This window comes from Callorhinus ursinus, unplaced genomic scaffold (assembly GCF_003265705.2).
Source record: "Callorhinus ursinus isolate GAN/ISIS: 27379988/994484 unplaced genomic scaffold, GSC_fseal_2.0 scaffold6, whole genome shotgun sequence".
NCBI lineage: Eukaryota > Metazoa > Chordata > Mammalia > Carnivora > Otariidae > Callorhinus > Callorhinus ursinus.
Genome location: NW_027397068.1, coordinates 28,284,477 through 28,307,477, shown reverse-complemented (window position 1 = coordinate 28,307,477; position 23,001 = coordinate 28,284,477). Strand labels below are relative to the sequence as shown.

The 23,001-nt window shown below is 44.5% G+C and overlaps 1 protein-coding gene across 3 annotated transcripts in view; it reads right to left on the bottom strand.

Annotated features, from left to right (window-relative positions):
• The window catches only part of FOXO3 (forkhead box O3), a 129,938-nt gene extending 107,287 nt beyond the window's left edge, over positions 1-22,651 (bottom strand). The window contains exons 1-2 of one of the 3 annotated variants that reach the window (XM_025863647.2): positions 22,389-22,651; positions 20,532-21,256 (exon numbers count right to left, since the gene is read on the bottom strand). In XM_025863647.2, the coding sequence (XP_025719432.1) occupies positions 20,532-21,149 (618 nt within the window). In that variant the 5' untranslated portion in view covers positions 21,150-21,256; positions 22,389-22,651. Of the gene's footprint in view, positions 1-19,227; positions 19,433-20,208; positions 20,333-20,531; positions 21,257-22,388 lie in introns of those variants that run through there. The other 2 variants (XM_073893742.1, XM_073893743.1) reach the window with 2 other exon arrangements.
• Positions 22,652-23,001: the final 350 nt, after the last annotated feature.

Below are 23,001 nucleotides of genomic sequence, written 5' to 3'. Positions count from 1 at the left end.
TATTATTTTTTTTTACCATCCCAGAATCACAAGTAACTTTGCTTTCCTCTTTTTCCTTCCAGAATAAGAACTGCTATGGTTCCCTTTTCTCCCCAAAAGAGTCTTCATGGTTCTATGCCAGACTGAAAGCAAACTGTTTACATTTTAATCATAAAATGTATTCATTGTTATCACTTAAGTGAGAGTATGTATGTGTTGTTTGATAATGTTCTTTGCACAAATTACGTAATGGCTTACCTGTCCTAAACCCAGCCATTGCCCCTCATATTTCCTCACAATCAACACAACTACTACCCTCCCTCCAGCTTCTGCCAAGAAGTTCCCCCCAGTATTTTTACTGGGCCATCACCCATTCTCCTAGATCCCTCCTTGCCAATCAAGTAATCACCCATGTCCACTACAACTTAGCCCCCTTCTCCTAATGCTTCCATCATCCAACACCTGCTTACTTCAGGTCACCGTCTTAAACCACCACACACAATATCCTGGGGCTCGAAGTGTGAAAAAGATCCAAGAAAAGAAGGAAAACTACACCTAAATGATTCACTGGCTTCTGAAGCCAAGCCGCGCAGATGTAGCTGTTCACCAGGTGGTGGAACACAATTAGGCTGCTTCCACTTAGCCCCGAGAAAAAGGAGAGAAAAAGCAGTCCTCACAGGGAAGTTTAGATGTGGTTCAGAGTCAAAGCATCTCTGTGTCTCATTTCTCGATCTGCAAAATAGGACCTGGGTCACCCTTTTTGGAATATCACTTTGCAGCCTGGAGAAAATGGGCGGTTTGTAGAGTCCTATTCCTAAGAATAATTATACTTCACAGGAGTGCAAGTCTTTAAAAAAAAAAAGCCTGTTGGGTTCAATATGAATGCTTGTCTCCAACCTCACACTCAAGTCTGTTCTTCCTGGGCTCTGAAAGAGTGACTAGCCAGGTAGAACACATCTGTCTTAATTTTAACACAAGATCATGCAAACTCCCCTCCTTTCTCTACTCTTAAACCCAATGAAGAGATGTGATAAGGATGAACAGCCCAGTGAGGTCTCAGGCAGTATTACAAAATCAAAATTCCTAAAGTGTAGCTAAATCATTGATTTTAGAATTTAGTCAAAGTAGAGACATACTGATAACAGGTATGTCACCTCTATCACTTGCCAACCATATGGTCTTAGCCAAGTCACTTAATCATCCTATACCTCAGTTTCCTCCTCTGTAAAGAGGAAGAGCTAATATGCAGAAAGCTCTTAGCAGCATCTGGCACTTAATAAATGTTCAATAAACAGTAGCTTTTAGTTATAGCCATGAAAATGATGGCTAAACCTAAGGCTGAGACTGCACATATCACTCCAATTCGCACCAATGCAGACTGAAGATATAGTGGCTTTTGCCCTTTTTTCGGGGAGGGGATAAAAGCTTTCCAGCGTCAATGACAACTCTCCCCAGTTCAGCAGCATGTAGAAGTCAGGGCACAGGGACCTTCTTCTCAATACCAAAGGCCTCCTCTACAGCCTCCTAGAGGGGATTTTAAAAGAGGGGTCAAGCAGACAGATGTCCCTTATTACCATCTTCAGATCTGGGCCACAGGAGCCAAGGACTCAGATCCCTCTGATCCTTGGGCTAGGAGCCAAGACTTCCAGACTGCTGCCAGGCAGGCTTTTCCTTATGAGTCTGACTGCTCCTTAAGGCACTTTACTCCTCTGTAAATGCATTCTTGATGCCAGTTTTTTTTTTCAAGATACCCCCCTTTCCCTACCCCCAAAACATGGAAGCAATGACCCATCCTTTTGGAAAACCAAAATGGAAGTGAATTAACAACGTTTACACATTTCGTCTGTGAGCAGTGACAGCTTTGGGAAATATCTCACCAGCAGCATCTGACTGACTTCTGATCTTAGAAGACCCTAGTAATCTCCTGGGGTCCAACTCTGAATGCTGCTTACAGTGTTCATGGCACATTTAGGACAGCCTCCAAATGTTGGCCCCAGACACAAGGTCCTAAAATGAACTTCCAAGTCTGGCCAACCCACTGTTCTTTGCTCTATTTATATTCCTAAAGCCATCAGCTATGTTTGATATGGCTGATCATGAGGCCCAGCTTAATGGACTACAGAATCCAGTGATACTGACAGCAGGAATAACTTGTTTTGCTCTTTACCTGGCTTCACCTTGTGGGAGAGGCTGTGTGCCTTTTAGGACTCTGAGCCAAGATGGACGCCATCTCCTCACCATAGCTTCGCCTCTGACCTCATCATGAGAGCTTCATCACTTTCCCCTTAGCTTCACTCACCCTCCACACCGATTACACCCAGCACATTTTAATCTTATCTTTCTCCCACATGTCCCACGTCTGTCTGTGGATGAGTCACTGCAACTACTCCCCTGCCTGATGCTAGTCTTAAAACTAGGAACATTCCCAAAAGACCAAAACAAACAAGGGGAAAAGATCACAAAAGAATCCAACCTCAATACAAATCCTTTGAACATAACATACACACCAGGATGAACATTTGGCATCCTCTGTGTACCTGAGCAGATCCTTCATTATGGTCATCCAGGAGGAAGATAGGTGTCCTTGCCCTGAGAGAAAGCTACACAGCATCCAGGATCTGTGGCAAGTCTAGAATACCCAAGGGGCGAGGATTTTTGTTACATTTCAATAGATATGACCATGAGATGGCTGTTCATCTCTTCTCACTCTTTGTCAGGATTCTGAAGCCAACATGGCATGAGAATTTTGATTTTTGACTCCCAATCTGTCACCAGAGGAATTCCAGTCTTAGCAAATGACTTAAGCAGTGGTTCTCAAACGTCAGCTTGCAGAATTACCTGGAGGCCTTGTTACAAGAGAATGCTGGGTCCAGAGTTTCTGATTCAGTATGTCTGAGGTAGGCCCAAGAATCTGCATTTCCAAGTTCTTAGGCGATGCTGATGCTGATCTGGAGACCCCACTTTGAGAACCACTAGCTTAATGCATCAGAGTATGGTAGACCTCCCCGGGGTATATCAGGTCAGGTTGCACAAAAGAAGGACAGTAAATTTATGTGTCTCAGTGTTCAAGTCTCATGCAATGACTTGAACAATGACTCTTGCACTGTCTCTTTTTATAAATTCCTGAAAACTTTAAAATATGTTAACCCTGTAGGGTCCAGTGGAAATTAGAAAAAGAGGTGGAAGTTGGAAATGTTAAAGAAACCACATTCATTTATATAAAAGAAAGTAGAGGAGGAAATCCTAAACACAGTTAAAAAAATGATGCCCTTGTCTTAGAAACCAACTGTTCTCTTAGAGCCCAACTGGACAGCACTCCTTTTTATTTTATTTTATTTAAGGGACAGTTACATTTTGGGGGGGGGGTTAATTTTATTATGTTAGTCACCATACAGTACATCATTAGTTTTTGATGTAGTGATCCACAATTCATTGTTTTCATATAACACCCAGTACTCCATGCAGTACGTGCCCTCCTTAATACCCATCACGGGGCTAACCCATCCCCCCACCACCCACCCCTCTAAAACCCTCAGTTTGCTTCTCAGAGTCCATAGTCTCTCATGGTTCGTCTCTCCCTCTGATTTCCCCCCGTTCATTTTTCCCTTCCTTCTCCTAATGTCCTCCATGTTATTCCTTATGTTCCACAAATAAGTGAAACCATATGATAATTGACTTTCTCTGCTTGACTTATTTCACTTAGCATAATCTCCTCCAGTCCCATCCATGTTGATGTAAAAGTTGGGTATTCATCCTTTCTGATGGCTGAGTAATATTCCATTGTATATATGGACATCTTCTTTATCCATTCATCTGTTGAAGGGCATCTCGGCTCTTTCCATAGTTTGGCTATTATGGACATTGCTGCTATGAACATTGGGGTGCATATGGCCCTTCTTTTCACTGTATCTGTGTCTTTGGGGTAAATACCCAGTAGTGCAATTGCTGGGTCATAGGGTAGCTCTATTTTTAATTTTGAGGCACCTCCACACTGTTTTCCAAAGTGGCTGTACCAACGTGCATTCCCACCAACAGTGTAAGAGGGTTTCCCTTTCTCCACAACCTCCCCAACATTTGTTGTTTCTTGCCTTGTCAATTTTTGCCATTCTAACTGGTGTAAGGTGGTATCTCAGTGTGGTTTTGATTTGAATTTCCCTGATGGCTAATGATGGTGAACATTTTTTCATGTGTCTGTTAGTCATTTGTATGTCTTCTTTGGAGAAGTTAGACAGCACTCCTTTTTATATGGAGCTTCCAGGGAGCAAATTCTCCTTGGTAAACTTCCCATGGAGGAGAGGGCAGAAGTAGGTCTAAAAGTCAATTCTAAAATAGCTGATAACTTCCACCGCCAAAATCTCATTTCTCTAAGACAATGGTTCTTAGCCCTAATTGTATACTATAACCTCCTGAGAGCTTCAAAACACATAGATCCCCAGGCCCCATACCTAGAGATTCTAATCTCATTGTTTTAGGATGGGACCTAGACAAAGGTGTTTTTCAAAGCTCCCCAGGTGATTCTCAAATGCAGCCGAGGTTGAAAACCACTGATGTAAGAGAAAGATCAGAGATAGTAGATGGATAGGAAAAAGAGAAGGGCAGTGAGTCCCCTTTACATAATGTCTAATGACATAAAAGGAAAGAGAAAAGAATGGGAGAGCAGCTGGAGGGGGGGTGACAACAACAGGTAAAACTGAGGCTCTTAGATTCTGAGACTGATCTAAAAATCAACAGCGTTGTTGGCTGTTTCAGGTTCAAAAATCAGAGATGGCTACATGATCAAGGAACTGCCCACATTTGTCAAAGACTTGGTAACAGTACAAAGGACATACCAGTAAACCCTTTTAACAAAATGTACTATTTTTTTTTTCAGAAGAGTTAGTAACTAGAGACTTGTGGCAAACAGTTTTAATTTCTCACAAACAAATCATCTAAAGGTTCAACTTTGAAATCATGTGCCAGAAAATTTACCACCCCGAACAAAATTTTTTAAAAAATTTTAAAGGAGAGGCAAAAGGAAGGAAATTGAAATAACTCAGAGCACTTGATAACTGAAATTATCTTCCCAGTAACCACCCTGACAAAGGAGTTTTCAAAGTTGTAAAATCATGTGATTCAGATGATAAAACCAAGTTATTTTCTTCTCTTCCTTCTTGACTACCATAGATGCATGAGGTCACAAGCTGGAAAAAAAATGTTTGAAAGCTTTATGATCCTGTTTAAGGCAGAATGATGAACCCAAAACAGAACACAGTATTGGTAGTCAACAGACAGAGCACAGCATCTCAGAGCAGGTAACACAGACAGACATCAGGTGAGAATTATCTCTGCTCACACCAAAAGGCCAAACACTGAGAGTCCAGAGAGAAAAACTCAGCTGTATTTCCACTGTGTTAACAGTTAAAACCAATTCATCAATTTACAGTTTTTGAGTTGATTAGAAAACTAAGATGTGGATAAATCTGTATCTTAAAAATGAAAACTGTAATTTTTGATTAAAAACATCAATTTAAGTAATTATTTTAAAATCAATTTAGAAGCCATAGTTTTCACCAACACCTCAAGTTAACTTTCCTAATTTAATATACTTCACTTATTCAGTACTGATTACCCACAAATTAACTCAAAGCAGCATTCCCTGATTTTATGAGACTATCAGAATAAATCTCTCCCCTCCTCCCAAAGAACACCCTACAAAATGGTATCTATGGTCAAAGTGCCAAACTCACTTTAGCAACTAACGTGAAGGTTGAATGTGGCAAAGCCAAAAGTATGGCCCAGAACACATACTTTCAGCCTGAAATAAGGCTCTTTCTTGGAAAGGGAAAAGACTAATAGGACTGCTTTAGATAATTCAGTTCAGCAGAGGACATGCATCTATTCAAACAGAAGGCTGTAAGCTTATCTTTATTGGACAGGGTTGGAGATAGAAGGCCTGATCTAGGCCACTAATTTCAAGAAATAGTATACTAGCTCACCTAGGAAGTTATCTATCAGGAGCTCAAGAACCTAAGTGTGCCAAAGCAAGCACACTCACCCTGGAATCAGCTCGAAGATAACCTTAAAATAATCAGGCCCACAATTTTCGTGAGCCCATTCTAGGCTCCTCAGGGTTACAAATGGTACACCTAATCTAACTGCTCATTACTCTTTTAAACAAATTCAGAATGTTTGGGCTCAAAGTTTCAGTGTTTACTTTTTAAAAAGTTATCTTGTGAAACTTTAGTCTGTGGTCTGCCGTTTATTTGCAAGATGGGTATATGCATATATGGTAAATTAACCCTGTTAATGAGACTGTACTGAAAACTAGTGAATAAAGATACATCCCTTCTCATTCTGCCAACTGGGGGGTAAAAAAAAAAAAAAAAAGAGGTACCCAATACAAAGATGCAAATGTATGGGGGTGCCTGGGTGGCTCAGTTGGTTGAGTATCAGACTCTTGATTTCAGGTCAGGTCAGGATCTCAGGGTCCTGAGATCAAGCTCAGGGTGGCCTGGGCTCCAAGTTCAGCAGAGAGTCCACTTGTATTCTCTCTCTCTCCCTCTGCCCCTCCCCCTGCTTGTATGCCCAGTTATACTTGTGCACTCACTAAAAATAAATGAATAAATTTCAAAAAAAAAAAAAAGAAAGAAAGAAAAGAAAAGGATGCAAATGGAGCGCCTGGGTTGCTCAGTCATTTAAGTGGCTGCCTTTGTCTGGGGTCATGATCCTGAGGTACTGGGATCAAGCCCCATGGCTCCCTGCTCAGCAGGGAGTCTGCTTCTTCCTCTGCCCCTCCCCCTGGTTCCTGCTCTTTCCTACTCTCTCTCAAATAAATAAAATCTTAAAAAAAAATAGATGCAAAAATGTATGAAGGGTGAAATTAAAACAAATCCTCGATTTGGAAATAAATGCTAGCAGGAAGTTCCAGGACAGCTATCCTGTAAGGTAAAAACTCTAGAAGATCTACACCATCCCTGAGTTTTAAATTAGGTAAAAAAATTTGTAAAGAATTTATGAGAAGGACAAGTTCTAATGGAGAGATCTAGAGAGTTTTACTTTATAAAACCATTACAGTATTAGAAAAAATTAAAATGTATCAAGCTTTTAAAAATATTAAAATTAAAACTTAAAAAAGAAAAGGAGAGGAATCGAGCAGGAAGCGTTAAACATCACTCAGCTGAGCTTAATATGAAATATGGAACTGAGGCAATTATCTAGATAATTTATGATGAAAGAAATATCATTTTAAAAATCAATTATTAGGACATTTCAGCCTAAAAGCAGTTTGAGATTTGAATTATGTGAATTAATGACTCAACTATCCACTTGATCTTTCTAAAGTAGTACCAGTTTTCAAGGAGACATCTAACAAGTTCCACTGGATATAATTTTATGCCCACCATAAACTTCAGGTTTATATCCAGAGTTGTACCTTTAAAAGTCCACTGTAGCCACTGCCACCTTCTATTGCAATTGCCTCCAGGCCCATCACCCTCCCTCCCCAGCACCCTGGCTACATTCAGTTATCAGGCAGAACCAGTTTGCCTGCTCCACATTTATCATAGTGTTTCAGTCTATCTTCTGGGCACTATCCAGACACTGCTCACCTATCTTTACCACAAAACTGAGAGTTCTTATTTCCAACACACATAGGATTAGTATTCTGCTAGCCATGTTTTATCTTAGGGCGCATGAATACTGCATTCCCTGGGCCAATTAAAACCATCATTTTAGGTCCTACCCATACATATCTTTATCTTGAAGATAAAAGCAGTAAACTTTTCAGTAGAGATCAACACTTTAACCTGGCCAGCACCTTGCATTACGCAACATTTTCTGTCTCTGTCTTGGCAACCTGCCTTTAAACCCAACAGTAACTGCACTGCAAAGAGTCAATCACAAAATATTTTAATCCCTTTAGTAATGAGATCTGATTTGGCAGCCAAACTTCTGCCAGGAACTTCTTATAAATTGTTTTCCCCCAAAATCCATTTTTCTTGGTGGTCCTGTCTCCATTCATCTACCTGCCTAAAGCCTACAATATAGAAGCACAGACATCCTGTTCTCCCAAAGCAGAAATTTGCCAGAGATAACAGCCCAACCCAAAGTATTTCTACACACTATGTATCACTCTATTAGTACTAAATAGTACACTTTGTATCTGACCCAGAGTAAACCATGGCCATGCAAGGAAGTGACCTATCAGAAATGAGAATTCCCGGGGCACCTGGGTGGCTCAGTCCTTAAGCATCTGCCTTCAGCTCAGGTCATGGTCCCAGGGTCCTGGGATCAAGCCCCACAACAGGCTCCCTGCTCAGTGGGAAGCCTGCTTCTCCCTCTCCCTCTCCCTCTCCCCCTGCTTGTGTTCCTGCTCTCCCTCTCTCTGTCAAATAAATAAAATCTTAAAAAAAAAAAAAACGAGAATAGCCAAACCAGCAGGTTTTTGACAGAATTCTTAGGCTTCTTCTACTCTCCCACTAAAAGCCAGGCATGGACTCAATTCTCAAGTTATTAGCTAATAAAAATCAAGGAAAGGAGCCTACATCCTGGGTCCAAGTCCACTCCCCTAGCAGCACACAAAGAGGTGTTACCTCAGTCAGCCAAAGATCAGAAGATGAGCATTCAGAACAGTATTCTGGAGAATTACTATGAGGGTTAGTGGTAATATATGCAAAGATGTGGCACACAGAAACTTTTAAGATGGCAGCTGTTTTCTAAAAGTACAAACTTTCAGTTATAATAAAGTCACAGGAATGGAAAATACAGCATGGTGACTAGAGTTAATAACGCTGTACTGAAGGTTTGAAAGTTGCCAGGAGAGTAAATCTTAAAAGTTCTCATCACAAGAAAAAAAAAATTCTGTAACTACGTGTGGTGATGGAGGTTAACTAGACTCTCTGTGGTGATCACTTTGCAATATATACAAGTACTGAATCATGTTATACACCCGAAGTTAACGTTATGCGTCAAATTTACCTAAATTAAAAAACACATAAAAATTCAACCCTCCCCACCAAATGAATAATGTAAATAAATGAAATGGCAGCTATTTAATTTTATTGTTATACACCCCCCACCCAACCCAAAGTCCCACCTGCACTCCAGAAATCAGTAGAGTGTAGCAGAAAAGGCAAAAGTTCCAGAGTCAAAGAAACCTGAGTCTGATCCCAAATAAGTTCTTTGAACCATTTCTTGGTCTTTAAATTGGGATTTACATGAAATGCCTATCACGCAAGATCAACATTAGATGTAAAAACCTAAATGATCATTTGGTGCTTAGTGTTCAATAAATCATAGCTACTATTATAATTATTATTATACCTAGGCCTGAAAATGTGATTGTGTAGAGTCCTTTTTATTGTAAAAATCATCCTGGCTCCCCTTCCCAAAAATATCATTTTGAAATATAAAATTAAACAGTGCAATTCTGATTCCTAAATACTTCAGAACAATTCAACCCAAACACCTACCAGGTACCTAGAAAATATCTACTGCTACTTTTAGTTTTTTTTTTCTTTTTGCAGTTATGTCTATGAACTAAGTTGTGTCAATTACACCAAATTGTGCAAGATAGGTATCAAGTCCATTTTTTTTTCCATTATGGACATCAAATTACTTGATTCAATGTCTTTGATGTATTTCTTCAACATCATTTACTCTGTTTGATATAAATCAAGCAACCAAATATATCTCTCTATTTTTGGTATTATCTACATTGTTCATCTATTCTTACGCCTATACTCTAGGTCAGCTGCCACTTCTATGAGGACAACCACTCTGTGTTCTATGCTAAATCAGGATGGCTGGTTTTTTGGACATAAATGTACACAGAGGAGACATGAGCCTGAAGCCTCAGGTGTGAGAGACTTTGAAAGTCCCTGAACCAAGCACAGGAGGAGCTAAAGGGACTCCAGAGAGATTTTGGATTACCCTTACTACCATAACCAATGACAATGAATCTGATAGGATTCTACCCTCTCAAGCCATGACAGGGAAGAAAGGATTCTTCTTCAACACTATCCTTCTGCTGAGGACACTAGGCTCCTCTCTCCCCTCAAAGACTTGTTCTAGACCAAAGCTCTCAGCCATAACTCATGGGAGGGGGGGCAGTGTAAACCTCAAGCCCACACTCCACAAGTACAGCCATTCCACTAGCTTCAAGAAATAGGCCAAGAAATAAATTCAATAACGGGGAGAGGGGAGGTGGTATGAGGGGGAGCCCAGGACACATTAGAAATGGGAGGGAAGAACAAATTCTAGTAGTTCTTTTTTTTTAAGATTTTATTTATTTATTCATAAGAGACAGAGAGAGAGGCAGAGGGACAAGCAGGCTCCCTGCTGAGCAGGGAGCCTGATGTGGGACTCAATCCCAGGACCCTGGGATCATGACCTGAGCCAAAGGCAGACGCTTAACCATCTGAGCCACCCAGGCGCCCCAAATTCTAGTAGTTCTAACTAGGAAATCAGGTGTATTCATGCCTCCCTTCTGTCCTGCCAAGCAGGATGAAGTACAAATTTAAATTTTTTTTTAAATTTTATTTATTTATTTGAGAGAGAGAATGAGAGACAGAGAGCATGAGAGGGAAGAGGGTCAGAGGGAGAAGCAGACCCCCCACTGAGCAGGGAGCCCGATGTGGGACTTGATCCCGGGACTCCAGGATCATGACCTGAGCCGAAGGCAGTCGCTTAACCAACTGAGCCACCCAGGCACCCCGAAGTACAAATTTAAACTACCATAAGGCAGCTTGTGAATGATTAACATTTTAATCTAAAAAAATTGGAAGACGGGGGGCAGGCATAATGGGTGAAAGTTGTCAAAAGGTACAAACTTCCAGTTATCAAAGAAGAGACTAGATCTTAAAAGTTCTAATTACAAGAAAAAAAGAAATTTGTAACTATGTGCGCTGACGGACATTAACTTAAGTAGGCTTACTGTTCTGAACATTTTGTGACATACACAAAAATTGAATCAGCATGTTGTACACCTGAAACCAATGTTATAGGTCAATTATATCTCAATAATAAAATAAATAAAATTCTGTATTCGTCTTCTTTATCTGCAACCCTGCCTGTCCCCCTCTTTCATCTCTAGGCTCTTGTTATTTGTTTCGTAAGGCTACCGTAACAAATTCAGGGTCTTCAAACAAAAATTTATTCTCTCAGTGCTAGAGGTCTAGAGGCTTTAAATCCAAAATCAAGGTGTCAGCAGGGTCAAGCTGTCAGCAGGGCCATGCTCCCTCTAAAGGCTGGGTGGGGGATCCCTTCCTGGCTTCTTAGCTTCAGGTGGCTCCCAGCAATGCCTGGTGCCCTTGGCTAGTAACTGCATCACTCCAACCTTTGCCACAGTCTTCATGTAGACCTCTCAGCATCTAGTGCCATCTTAGTTGTCCTCTCCTCTCAAGGACAGTAGTCATTGGATTTGGGGTCCACCCTCATCCAGTATAACTTAATTTTAACTAATTACCCCTTAAAAGACCCTATTTTCAAATAAGGTCACATTTTGAGGTTCATGAATTTAGGAGGATACTATTCAACCCAGTACAACTCCCAAATTAAAATAAACCACCACAATGGGGCACCTGGGTGGCCAACTTGGTTAAGCTTCCAGCTCTTGGTATGGGCTCAGGTCATGATTTCCTGGTCATGAGATGGGACTTCTCAATTGCCATGGAGTCTGCTTATGTTTCTCTCTCCCTCTCCCTTTGCCCCTCCCCTCCATCACACACAGGCACATGGGTACACACAATCTCTCTCACCCTCTCTCAAATAAATAAATAAATCTTTTAAAAAAAGAAATCACCACTACAAAATATAAGGCAAGGTGGAAGATAACAAATCACAGCATTACAGAGATATTAAAAAAAAAAATGGGGGGCGCCTGGGTGGCTCAGTCGTAAGCATCTGCCTTCGGCTCAGGTCATGATCCCAGGGTCCTGGGATCAAGCCCTGCGTCAGGCTCCCCACTCAGCGGGAAGCCTGCTTCTCCCTCTCCCACTCCCTCTGCTTCTGTTCCCTCTCTCGCTCTCTGTCGAAAAATAAAATCTTAAAAAAAAAAAAAATTTCAAAGTTATAATCATCAGTGGACTACTTCCAATCTCAATTAGAAATAATGTACCTTTGCCCTTCTCTCACCTGTGGGAATCTGTGAAGTCTTAGAAAATATCAGAAGTCCTATTCAAGGGGCACCTGGGTGGCTCAGTCAGTTGGGTGTCCAACTCTTGGGTTTCGGCTCAGGTCATGATTTCATGGGTCTCAGGATGGAGCCCCGAGATGGGCTCCACCCTCAGCGGGGAGTCTGCCTGAAAGATTCTCTCCCCCTGCCCCCCTAAACTCACATGCACATACTCTCTCAAATAAAATCTTCACACACACACACACAAAGTCCCATTCAAAATAGCACTAAAAAACAACATTCCATTAGCCCAGACACTTGACATACTCTGAAAAATCTGGTATTGTGTATAAACACACCAAAAAAGATGAAAGACAGGGAAGGATATTTTTCAGTTGAAAGTGCTTTCATTTAACTATTTGGGGATGGAAAGCAGACCATGGGTCTCAGAAGACCAAGGTTTCCTTTAAAAAAAAATTACCTTAGGTTTTTAACACGCCCCTCCCCAAATTATCCTTTTCTAGTAAGGATATAAACCTAAATGAAACCACTATATATCAACAGTTCTTTTTATTTTAATCAAGGTATTATTTTAGCTTTCTGGGGAAAAAATACTTGAGATGAGCTTAAAGACTTGTGTACTCCCTCTGCTGGCTCTGAATTTACAGTAAATTATCAATGGCTTCAGGAGCCAAGTTATTAATTTCACTAGACATCTAAAACACAATGAAAGATATGATGTGGGGGCAGCTGGGTGGCTCAGTCATTAAGTACTCGCCTTTGGCTCAGGTCATGATCCCAGGGTCCTGGGGTCGGGCTCCCTGCTGGGCAGGAAGCCTGCTTCTCCCTCTCCCACTCCCACTCTGCTTGTGTTTCCTCTCTTGCTGTTTCTCTCTGTCAAATAAATAAATAAAATCTTGGGGGGGGGAAGCTATGTGGATTCTTTCCCAACACACACATGCAAAGGTCTTCAAAGAAGTAAGTAATTCCAAAACAACTACTAAAATCTGCCAAAGGCATCTCTGTTGGATTTAGATTTACTCCAAAGGAAAGCTAATGCATTCCATTTGTTTGGAGCAGAAGTCACCTCTTGCATCGGCCTTGCCCCGACAAATGTACCACAACTCTTCCTTGCTCTTTTCCTTCGCACCTCTCCACTACAGGACTAGGGTGCATCTGGACACCCAGGCATGGTGAGCCCCTAGAAGATTACCTGGCTTCTTCATCATAGGCAATTACTAGAGTAGCAAATTACTGGAAGGGCCATAGCCCATAAGGGAAACCAGTCCATTTCGCTTTATGTTATCCCATAACAGTAACTGACAAACTGCAAAGAAAAAGTCCCAAGATTAAAATTAAAAAAAAAAAAAAAAAAGTCTGAGTAGAAAGTGAAAGACACTCTCTGGAAAAGCCCAGCTTGAAACATGCACCAATCATACACTTGTGTTTTATCAAGAAGGAGTGATACATCACAATATTCTATGGATGCCTGCTACTGTACTTTTTCCAATTGGGGAAATTGTGATAGTAAGAAATGAAGGTTCTTTGGTTAAGAATTAAATGGCTAAAGATACTGAGTCTGTCAGTAATGACGCCATCAGAATTGGGGTCTTCTAACATAATCACAGCCTAACCACTTACTTAGAAAACTCTTAACTCGGAAGAGTTACAGACTGGCTTTGAAAAGATGCATCTCAGAGAGTGCTTGCTGTCTCTTCCTCCTCGTATGTGACTTCTATTTTCCAATCCATGGACATAAAACTTCAAGTACCTCTGGAACTTCTCCTTTCAAATGCAGAACATCACGGACAACTTAGTTTTACACAACAGCTTTGCTCCTATAAGAAGTGGGTAAGTGAATTTTAGACTGAACAATCCTATGATGAATCTTTCTAGACAGTGCATATTGATGCAGCATTGGTGGGGTACACACACAGAAAACAGACTTGATTTCAACTTTCTCTAAATGAAGTCATTCCTAGATCAAGGTTTTCCTCAGTTTCTATGATGGGTAGTGATCGGCACTAATGAAGTTTTCAGGGACGAGGACACAAGGAACACTAGGAAACAAGACACTGCAAGAAATGCCTTGGATAGCAGAGCATCCTTTCATAATTATACTATATCCTATCAACATTAATGCTAGGAGGTCCAAGACTTCATAGCTGTAAGTATTCAAAAGACTCTACACATGATGTCACTTCACTCCCGAATCACATCATCTCCTTTCAGTGTCAGAGTCCCAGAACAAGGCTATCTTTATGGGCTGAGGACATAATGATTCAAAGAACAGCTCCGAGGATCAGAAATGGTTTTGTCTGGTAGACACATTCCATGCTTTGGAGGCTCTTACACTGTCCTTGGGAATATACAGGAGTCACAGAAAAATGACAAAAAGAAATAGGTGGGAGTCACGGTTGGGCATGGTAGGGTGGGGTGGGCTTAAGATAGATGGCTTTTTCAGCAAGGTTAGCTGAGAACACTGATGGACATGCTAAAAAGCCAACGCAGCTACTCTAGCATGAGCTAGCCTAAAGGAGGGAGGAGGGGAAGCAGAGGCGAGCAAATGAAGTAAGAGTTTGCAGAAATGGAGGCACTGACACAAACAGCTGTGAAACCACAATGGTTAACAGCAGACAGTACAGAACAGTGCTGCCTAGGGCTCATGCGGACACACTCTTAGCTCCATCTCTGCTAGCTGTAGGCTCCTGAGCCAGTCACTCACATGCTCTTGTCCTGCTTCCTCACCTGTAAAATGAAGTAGTTAGATGATCTCTAAAACCTCTTTTAGTTCTAAATTTGAGGCAAGAAGCAATGTGAATGAGTCAGCTGTATCAAGGCTCCACCTCCACTCCAGAGGGAGGCCACTCTTATACCAGGCCCCACAAGACAGAACTGGAGACCCCAGATCAGGCTAGGACCACAGGTGTGCTCTAATCCAGATGACCCTGGGAAAGCCCCAGCTTCTCCCAAACAGACCCGAACTACAAGAGCCATGTTATAGCGGCCCTGCATCTCCAAAGCAAGCTGAAAATGATCTGCAGAGAATTAAAGACCAGTTCCAACCAGAGTTCAACACCAACTTTGCCTTTTGCCAGTAACTTCTCTGCAGAGAGCTGAAATATCGAGGAATGCAGAAGTATAGACGTGAAAAAAGGCAAAGAGAATGACGACAATGACAAATCCACAGAACACAGATCTGCATGTTTATTTTCTGTCTTCCACCAACAGAACTTGAATCCTGTGAACTGGAACCTCATCTGCCTCGTGCTACTATTATATCCCTGAGACCCAGCAGAATGCCCTGTGAACCATATGCCTTTGATAAGTATTTGTTGAATGAATAAAATGGCATGTGATGAAAACAGTTAAAAAGGTTTTCTCTTTCTAATCTGTAGTCACTTACTGTATTGTATACCAGCTATAATGTCCATTGATACTAATCCACATCTACCTATATAGATAGAGATTAAATCCACCCATATATGTCATTCTGAGCTCCTTCTATAGCAGCAAAGAGGCATAGTGGCTCTTCAGGACTTGTGATACAGGAAAAGGTCAGGAGAAAAATGAGGAGTCTGTTCCCCACAGGCAAGATGGCAAGATATGAAAACAAAATAAATTCTATATTCTCTCTAGCCCTAGGAATCTAATCTGGTAAGCAATGGGTAAGCAGCGTGCCCTGCCAGAATGTACAGACTGAAACAGTCTTACCTTCACATTTTTATGAAGATCTTTGGATGGATGGTATTTGCTAAACTTTTTCCAGACCAAATAAATGACTTTTCAGTGAGACATGGACTCTATATTAATTTTCCAAATAAAAATATCTTGCAGGTTTTAAGTAAGAATCATACGTATTAAAAAGTTTAACTACAAGATGTTCTTCTACGGTGTCATTCTCTTAAAATAGAACCCTCCTAAAATCTCCTAAAAATAAGTTTGCATAGTTTCATTTCATTTTCTAAGGAGATAAACATATCAAAACAAACAGCTTCTTTTTTAAAGAGTCTCTCTCCTACATACGGCTCACTGATCAAAGTTTAAAAGGGCCAATTTCTTCATTTCATAGGTCGATGACACAGCTTTGAAAAAGAGGAAAAACAGTCCCCCTAGTGTACTGCTGCTGTAGGATGAGGAAGTATATTCGTTGAGAATCACTGACGAAGACAGTACTGCCAAAGGAAATTACAAAACAGCATTTTGGCAACACGGGCCAAGCAGAAGACGGATTCCTTACACACGACCATGACTGGCCCTTTGGTTAGTTACTCCAAAAGGTGACGGAGGCCAAAATTACAAGCCAACATGGAATTATCACAACTCTGTCATTTTGAAATTTTAAAAACATATTTTTAGGCATGAAAGTTGCAGGTAAAATAACATTTTCTTAATACAGTATGTTGGGAAGGAACTGGATGCATTAATCTAAAGAATGAGAACAGCGAGAACAGCAACAGGCATTATGCGGCAGGTGGGCCCTCATCTTTTTATCCTGGGAAGAAGCTGTAGAAGCACACGTTCTCACACGAAAGAAGACATCCACAGCAGCAGGAGAAGTCACATGCACAGGATCCTACATTTATGAAATTGTGAGAAACAGCATGGAAACACATGGCTGCCTAATATAATCATGTCCTAATCTCCTGGGAAATGCAGGTGTGTGGGTGTGAGGAGATGAATAGTGATAAATAGGCCTTAACAGGTAAACCCTGGAATCCTAGAGGTCTGTCCCACAATAGAAGGAACTGAGAGACCACAGCAGTTGAATTAGGGGTGGTGTGGTGTAAGTAAACTTAATCCGAATTAAAGGAAATGTAACCTTTTCCCCTCTTAACCACATCTGACTATTCATGTCTACTTTAATGCCTGAGGTAAGGGAACCTGTGAGATAGCCATCACCTTTCTCTCTGGCACAATATGTATCTGACAAACCTAAGTTAACCAAGAACTTCCTCCTTTTGTTAAAATGCTGTCTTTTCTGCCACCTCTATCACTTCATAGTTCCCAAGTACCCGTACTGATAGTGGATGGCTATACAAAAACGTGATAAACTCATCAGCCTCCATCAATATTCGTCTTTCTGACGCTGAACTAATAACCAAGACATTTTTAGACTGAGAGGCAAATATGCTTTTCAGGAAAGCATCTTCTACTTATGTAAGACTATTTGTTACTTAGTAAAAAAAACCTTTAAAAAAAATAGGTCAATTTAAAGAAGAAAACAGTGTGATAAAGAATAAAGATCTCCAAAACTGCAGCTACTAATTACCTCTCTAACTAGCTGTGTGATCTCAGAGAAGTCCTTAACTTGAAGAACCAGGATTTTCACCATTAAAATAAGGGAGTTGAACTATCTCAGCAAACCTCATCCTGGCTCTACATCAGAATAACCTAAGAAACTTAAAAAACAAAAATAAAACAAAAAAGAAACACCAATGCTAAGTCCCAGACCAACCCAATTAAAACTGATTCTCTAAGTATTGGTAGTCTTTAAAAGCTCCAAGGTGATCCAAATAACCATGGCTTCAAACCACTAGTCCTAATTCTGATCTTCAAGGCCTCTTTTCTAATTCTTTTATTCTCTAGTCTTAGGGTGATAATTCTGGTGACAGGATCTCATAATGCAACAGTCCAAAAAGCCACAAAAGAAGTAAGGCCTAAACCCTGCACACTGTAGCTATGGGCACACAGGGCTAAGAGAGGTTAACCTGAATTCTAGACATTTTTAGAAGTCAAAAACCCTAATGCATAACTCAGAATGAAAGCAGTGTGGTTTAAATGCACATGCATGCTCTCAAAATGACTAATCATGATAGGAATTGACTCCTGAAACTCGGACGCATGGAAATGGGTCACAATTAGCTCCTGACCTCTCCCTTCTCCCTCTTCTTCCACCCCCACTAAACCACAAGCACAAAAAAAAGGTTGTCTATTAGTCATAATCGGAATATGAAACCAGCCCCAGTTTCAAAGGGCTTCCTCCATCATCAAAGATTTGGAAGTTCCTGCATGGGTGCATCTTTTGATGAAGGTCATCTTACAAAAACTCTTTAAATTATATCCCCATAGTCTTCAAGGATTAGCGGCTATGTGATACTCAGAAATAGAAATGACGTAAAATCTTAAAGTAAAAATAATTCTATTTACATAAAATACAAAAATATTTTACTTCATGTCCTGTATTACAAATACTAAGGCTTGAATTTCAATTTACAATATTTCATAAGTTTTAGTTAAAAAGAAATGAAATGGAAACTAATTTAACATTGTGTGTGGACTATACCTCAACAAATAAAAAAAAAAAGAGAGAGAGAGAAACGAGATAGCAGAGAAGAAAAAAGAAACCATGAGACCAAAAGAAAAGGTTAAGGACATAAAACCACAAAGTTTAGGACTGGGCCCAAAATCTCTACTGCAAGTCCTGCAAGTTACATGAAAATATAATTAACCGAATCACAATTCATGGCTACTTTTGGTAATACTACTTTCTCACCTAGATCTTAAAAAAAAAAAAAAAAAAAATCAAATGCTATTAAACAGTTACTACTTTTAATTACAAAACGAAATGTTATTTGTGGGATTAAACTACTTGGGTAAACTTAAAAAAAGGAAAAGTGAAAACACTTCCCACATTAACTTTTAGCTAACTAACTTTTAACTAGCAGATTCTCTGCACCAAACTCAAAATATACAGGACTAACTTCAAGTTGAGAAATTTGAAAAATATTCCAAACCCCTATATCCATTTTCTTAGATCCTGAAACTCACCCCTTCCTCACACTGTACCCTGAGATTAACCCTCACTATTCACTTAGAAATTCAGTTTTAAAAGATATCACAGTAGCACTGCTTTGAAATAGAATTCACTCTCAAGCTTTCTGTAAATGGCCCTCATATCACACAACTGGCATTCCTTTGCAAAGCTGTAAAATTAAATCAAATGTAAGATTCATAATGTCGGCATTTGTTAAAGGAAATGAGACAGATAAGTGGAATAATTTCAAAGCATATGTTTTGCTTTTAAAGCATCTCAACAAGTCCTCTCCAATACTAGCCATAAGAAATTTAAAAAAAAAGCAGATACTTTGTTTGCAAGGATTTTTTTAAGCAAATTAAAACTCAACACACTAAATTCTTTAGTTTTTTGCACATACGGGTTTCCTCTCCAGTGCTCCAGTTCTCCACCAAGATTAAACTGTTCTTACTGTATACACCTCCTGGAACCCAGGAAGATACAGGGCTCCCCAAAGACACGGAATGAGGAAGGAACTACCTAATAAAAAAAATTTTTAAAAAAGCGCTAACTTGCAAATAGAAGCAACCAATAAGCCATATGTATCTCCAACTGCACAGGACTCCTCTGCCTGGTACTGACACATTCATGTCTTGGGGAAGGAGGCCAGGAGGATGAGGTGCCAGGAAGAGCAAAGCAGCTGGGTATCAGCAGCCCAGCAGGGGCATGGGAGTTAATCTGGATGCCCAACTGCAGGAAGTCATTACATCATAGGCCTTTCCACACCTCTCTCCCTACCACGTGTCCAGTGCCCCAAGAGGCTGAAAAGAACAGGAGAGAGCCTCTCTTCTGGTTCACTTATAGGTAGAAGCCATTACGGCCCAGCCCTGACACCACACCTCCCTCCCACAAGCCTAGGTGAAGCTCCAGGCCTCAGTCCTCCACACCTGGACCGGGCGGCAAACAGCGCCAGAGTCCAGGCCTCAACGGGAGCAGCAGGTGTGGCTAGTTCGCCTCGAGGTGGTAGGGCTGGCCCGTTCCAGGGCTCAGAACAACTCAAGTTCGGGGGCAGGTTTACTGGAGAAACATCTCTAAGGAATAAAAGTGACAACACAGGCAACGAAGGACAGCCAGCCACTAAAAGGTTTACAACCACTACTTTTTCTAATGCGATCGGAGTGCCTATGGGAACTAACACCCACAAGCCAGAAACTTCGACGCAAAGGTTTTCATGCAGCTAGTGACAACGACCATGCTCCTGTGACGGACTAGAAACCACAAATCCAACCCCCTCGGGGCACCGAGTCCCAAACACTCCCCCACATCCTCTCACTCCACCCGCAGAACCCTCCCCGCATCCCCATTACGGTGATTTCTACTTCGAAGTTGGCCACAGACCTACCTCCTCCGTGCGGTCCCGAGAATCCAGCAACGCACTCCTGTCCGCCAATCCTTCCCTCGCCGGTATCCCTTGCCCCCTCTCCTCACCTGGCCATGCCCGAGGCTTCCTTGGAAGCCTCCTTTCCCCGCCCCACCCTCCGCGGCCGACCCTAGGTTCCCCTCCTGTGGGGGCCACAGAGATCCCCCCGAAACCTCACAGCGGAGGCTTTCGGTGCCAACCCCTCTCCCCAGCGCCCGCAGGCGCGCTCCGACGAATCGAAGGCACGTCTCGCACTGCGCAGGAGGCCCGGCGGGTCCGGCCGCCCGCCCGAGGTGGGTACGCACCTTCCACCCCGCAGAGCTGTTGCTGTCGCCCTTATCCTTGAAGTAGGGCACGCAGCGCACCATCCACTCGTAGATCTGGGACAGAGTGAGCCGTTTGTCCGGCGAGCTCTCGATGGCGCGAGTGATCAGGTCGGCGTAGGACAGGTTCCCCCAGGCGTTCCGCCGCGACGAGCATTTCCTCGGCTGCCCGGAGCCCCCAGCCGCCCCCGGCTGCGGCGGCGGCAGTGGCTGCTGAGGCTGCAGCGGCGACTGCGTCCCCCCGCTCAGCGCGCCCACCGCGGGGGCTGGCCCGGACCCGGAGTCCTGCCCTCCGGGAGCCAGCAGGCGAGCCGAGTCTTCCAGGAGCAGCCCGGAGCCCAGTGTGCGGCTCCCGCCGCCGCCGATCGCCATGGCCGAGACGGCCCTACCGCTGCCGTCCTCGTCGTCTTCATCGTCCTCCTCTTCGGGGATCATAGAATCGGCGGCCGTCTCCCCCGAGGGCTTGGCCGGGCTCCCCTGGAGCTCTGGCCTCTGCAGGGGCCACGTACAGGAGCGCGGCCGGCTCTGGGGCTCGAACTCCGGGTCCAGCTCCACTTCGAGCGGAGAGAGCGGGGCGGGGGAGGCCGGTGCCTCTGCCATCTTCGCCGCCCGCCCGCCCGCGGCTGGGGCTCTCGCGCTCTCCTCTCGCGCCGGGGCGGGGTGCGGCGGGGGAGGGACGGGGGCGCCGCTGCCGCTACTGCCGCCGCCTGGGGAAGCACGAGAGAAGAGAGAAGGAGAGTTGGTTATCCCGGGCTGGAGCCCAGCCCTCCACGACTCCGCGCCCGCAGCCGCCGCTTCCCGGCCGCACGGCGCCCGCCTCCCAGAAACAGGCAAACCTGGAGACGTGCGTCCCGCGAACCTGGCGCAGCAGACACTGCCCCCTGGCCAGGCCGCGGGGGAGCCAGGAGCGAATCGACGGGCTCGCACGGGGCAGCCCCTTCCCCCCGCCACCGGGGCCGCCAGATCTGCAGGTCTCTCCTGGGCTAGGTGGCTGGGCGGGGAAGAAGGGGAGGAGAAGGGGAGGGGGAGGGGAGGGGAGGGGAGGGGAGGGGCGGGGCGGGGGCGGGGGGAGGGGCGCGGGCCGCGCCTTTAAAGCGGACAGCGACCAAGGCTGGCGCAGCCGAGCCGCGGTCGGAGCTGGAGCGGGCGTGCGTTTGTTTATGTTTCGCTCGGGCCCGCTCAAGTGCTTCCCGCGGCGCCGCAGCCAAAGTCTGTGGCGTCTTCCGCTCTTCTCCTCGTCCCCAGCCCTGCCGCCTTCGCGCCCCCTTGTACTCCCTTCTCCCCGCCGAGGGGCCCAAGTCCGGGGACGGCGCGGGCAGCCACCTTCTTCCCTCTTCGCCCGCGGGCCAGGAGGACGAACGCGGGTCCGAGCGCGGACGGGCTCTTGTCACTTCCAGAAAAAAGACAAGACGGGAAGCAGCGGGGCAAGCAGCTCGACGGGTGTTTGCCAAGGGTCGAGCCAAGCAGGAACGACCACTTTGGGATTTTGTGGGGTTTATTTGCTCGCGGGCGTTGTACCCTCCACCCCCTTCCCAGTAAAGAACGGGGGGGGGGAGGGGGCAAGTCAGAACATAAATCTTCCAACAGGTCAGGAAGCGCCAAGTCTCCCGGGTTGCCAGAAAACCCGGACCAGCACGTTCATCACCTCCTTGCTCCCGCTGCTGCCATCTTGACAGTTTTCCCCCCTTCACTCAAGTCCTTTAAAAACACTAGCGGGAGGGAAGGGGGGCGCGCACACCGAGTCACGGGGAGGGAAAAGGGAAGCGCCTGGCCCAGCTCGGAAGCAGATCCGGAGTCACCGGGAAGGCGACCGCCCTGCTGCACAGCTCCAGCGCCTACCTCAGTTCCTTCCCTTCAGGGACGAGGGGGGAGGACGCACAATTCCGCGCGGGCCCGGGGCACTGCGAGGAGCGAGCGCGCAACCTCGGCGAAGGAGAGGCGCTCCGGCCGCCGCCGCAGCCCGCCTGAGGAAACGCCTGTCAGCCTGCGCGCCGTCGCCTTCCACATTCCTCCTCCTCCCTTCCACGAGCAGGGCGGCCGCGGCAGCAGCACAAAGTTATAGACACACGCAGGGTGCCTCAACCTAGGCTGACGGCGGGCGGGTCCCCGCCCAGGGGGAGGGCTGGGCGGCGGGCCCGGGTGTGCTGTGTGCGTGCGTGTGTGTGCGTGTGCGTGTGTGTGTATGTGGGCTCGCGCGCGCGCGCCTGCGCGGCCGGCCTCCGCGGGACTGCGGGCGTGGGTGTCAGGGAGCGCGCCGCGGGCCGGGACCAGGCGGGCTCCCGCAGCCGTCCCCGCCGGGCTCCTCCTCCCTCCGAAAGCCTCAACGACAACAAAGCGCAGCGCTGGCCTAGGAGAAGAGGGAGGGGGAGAGCAAAGCCCCAAACGCTCCACGAGCGCAGTCGCGTGGCCTCTCAGACTCGGGGCAGGGCGCCTGCTACCGGGGGTCCCCGGC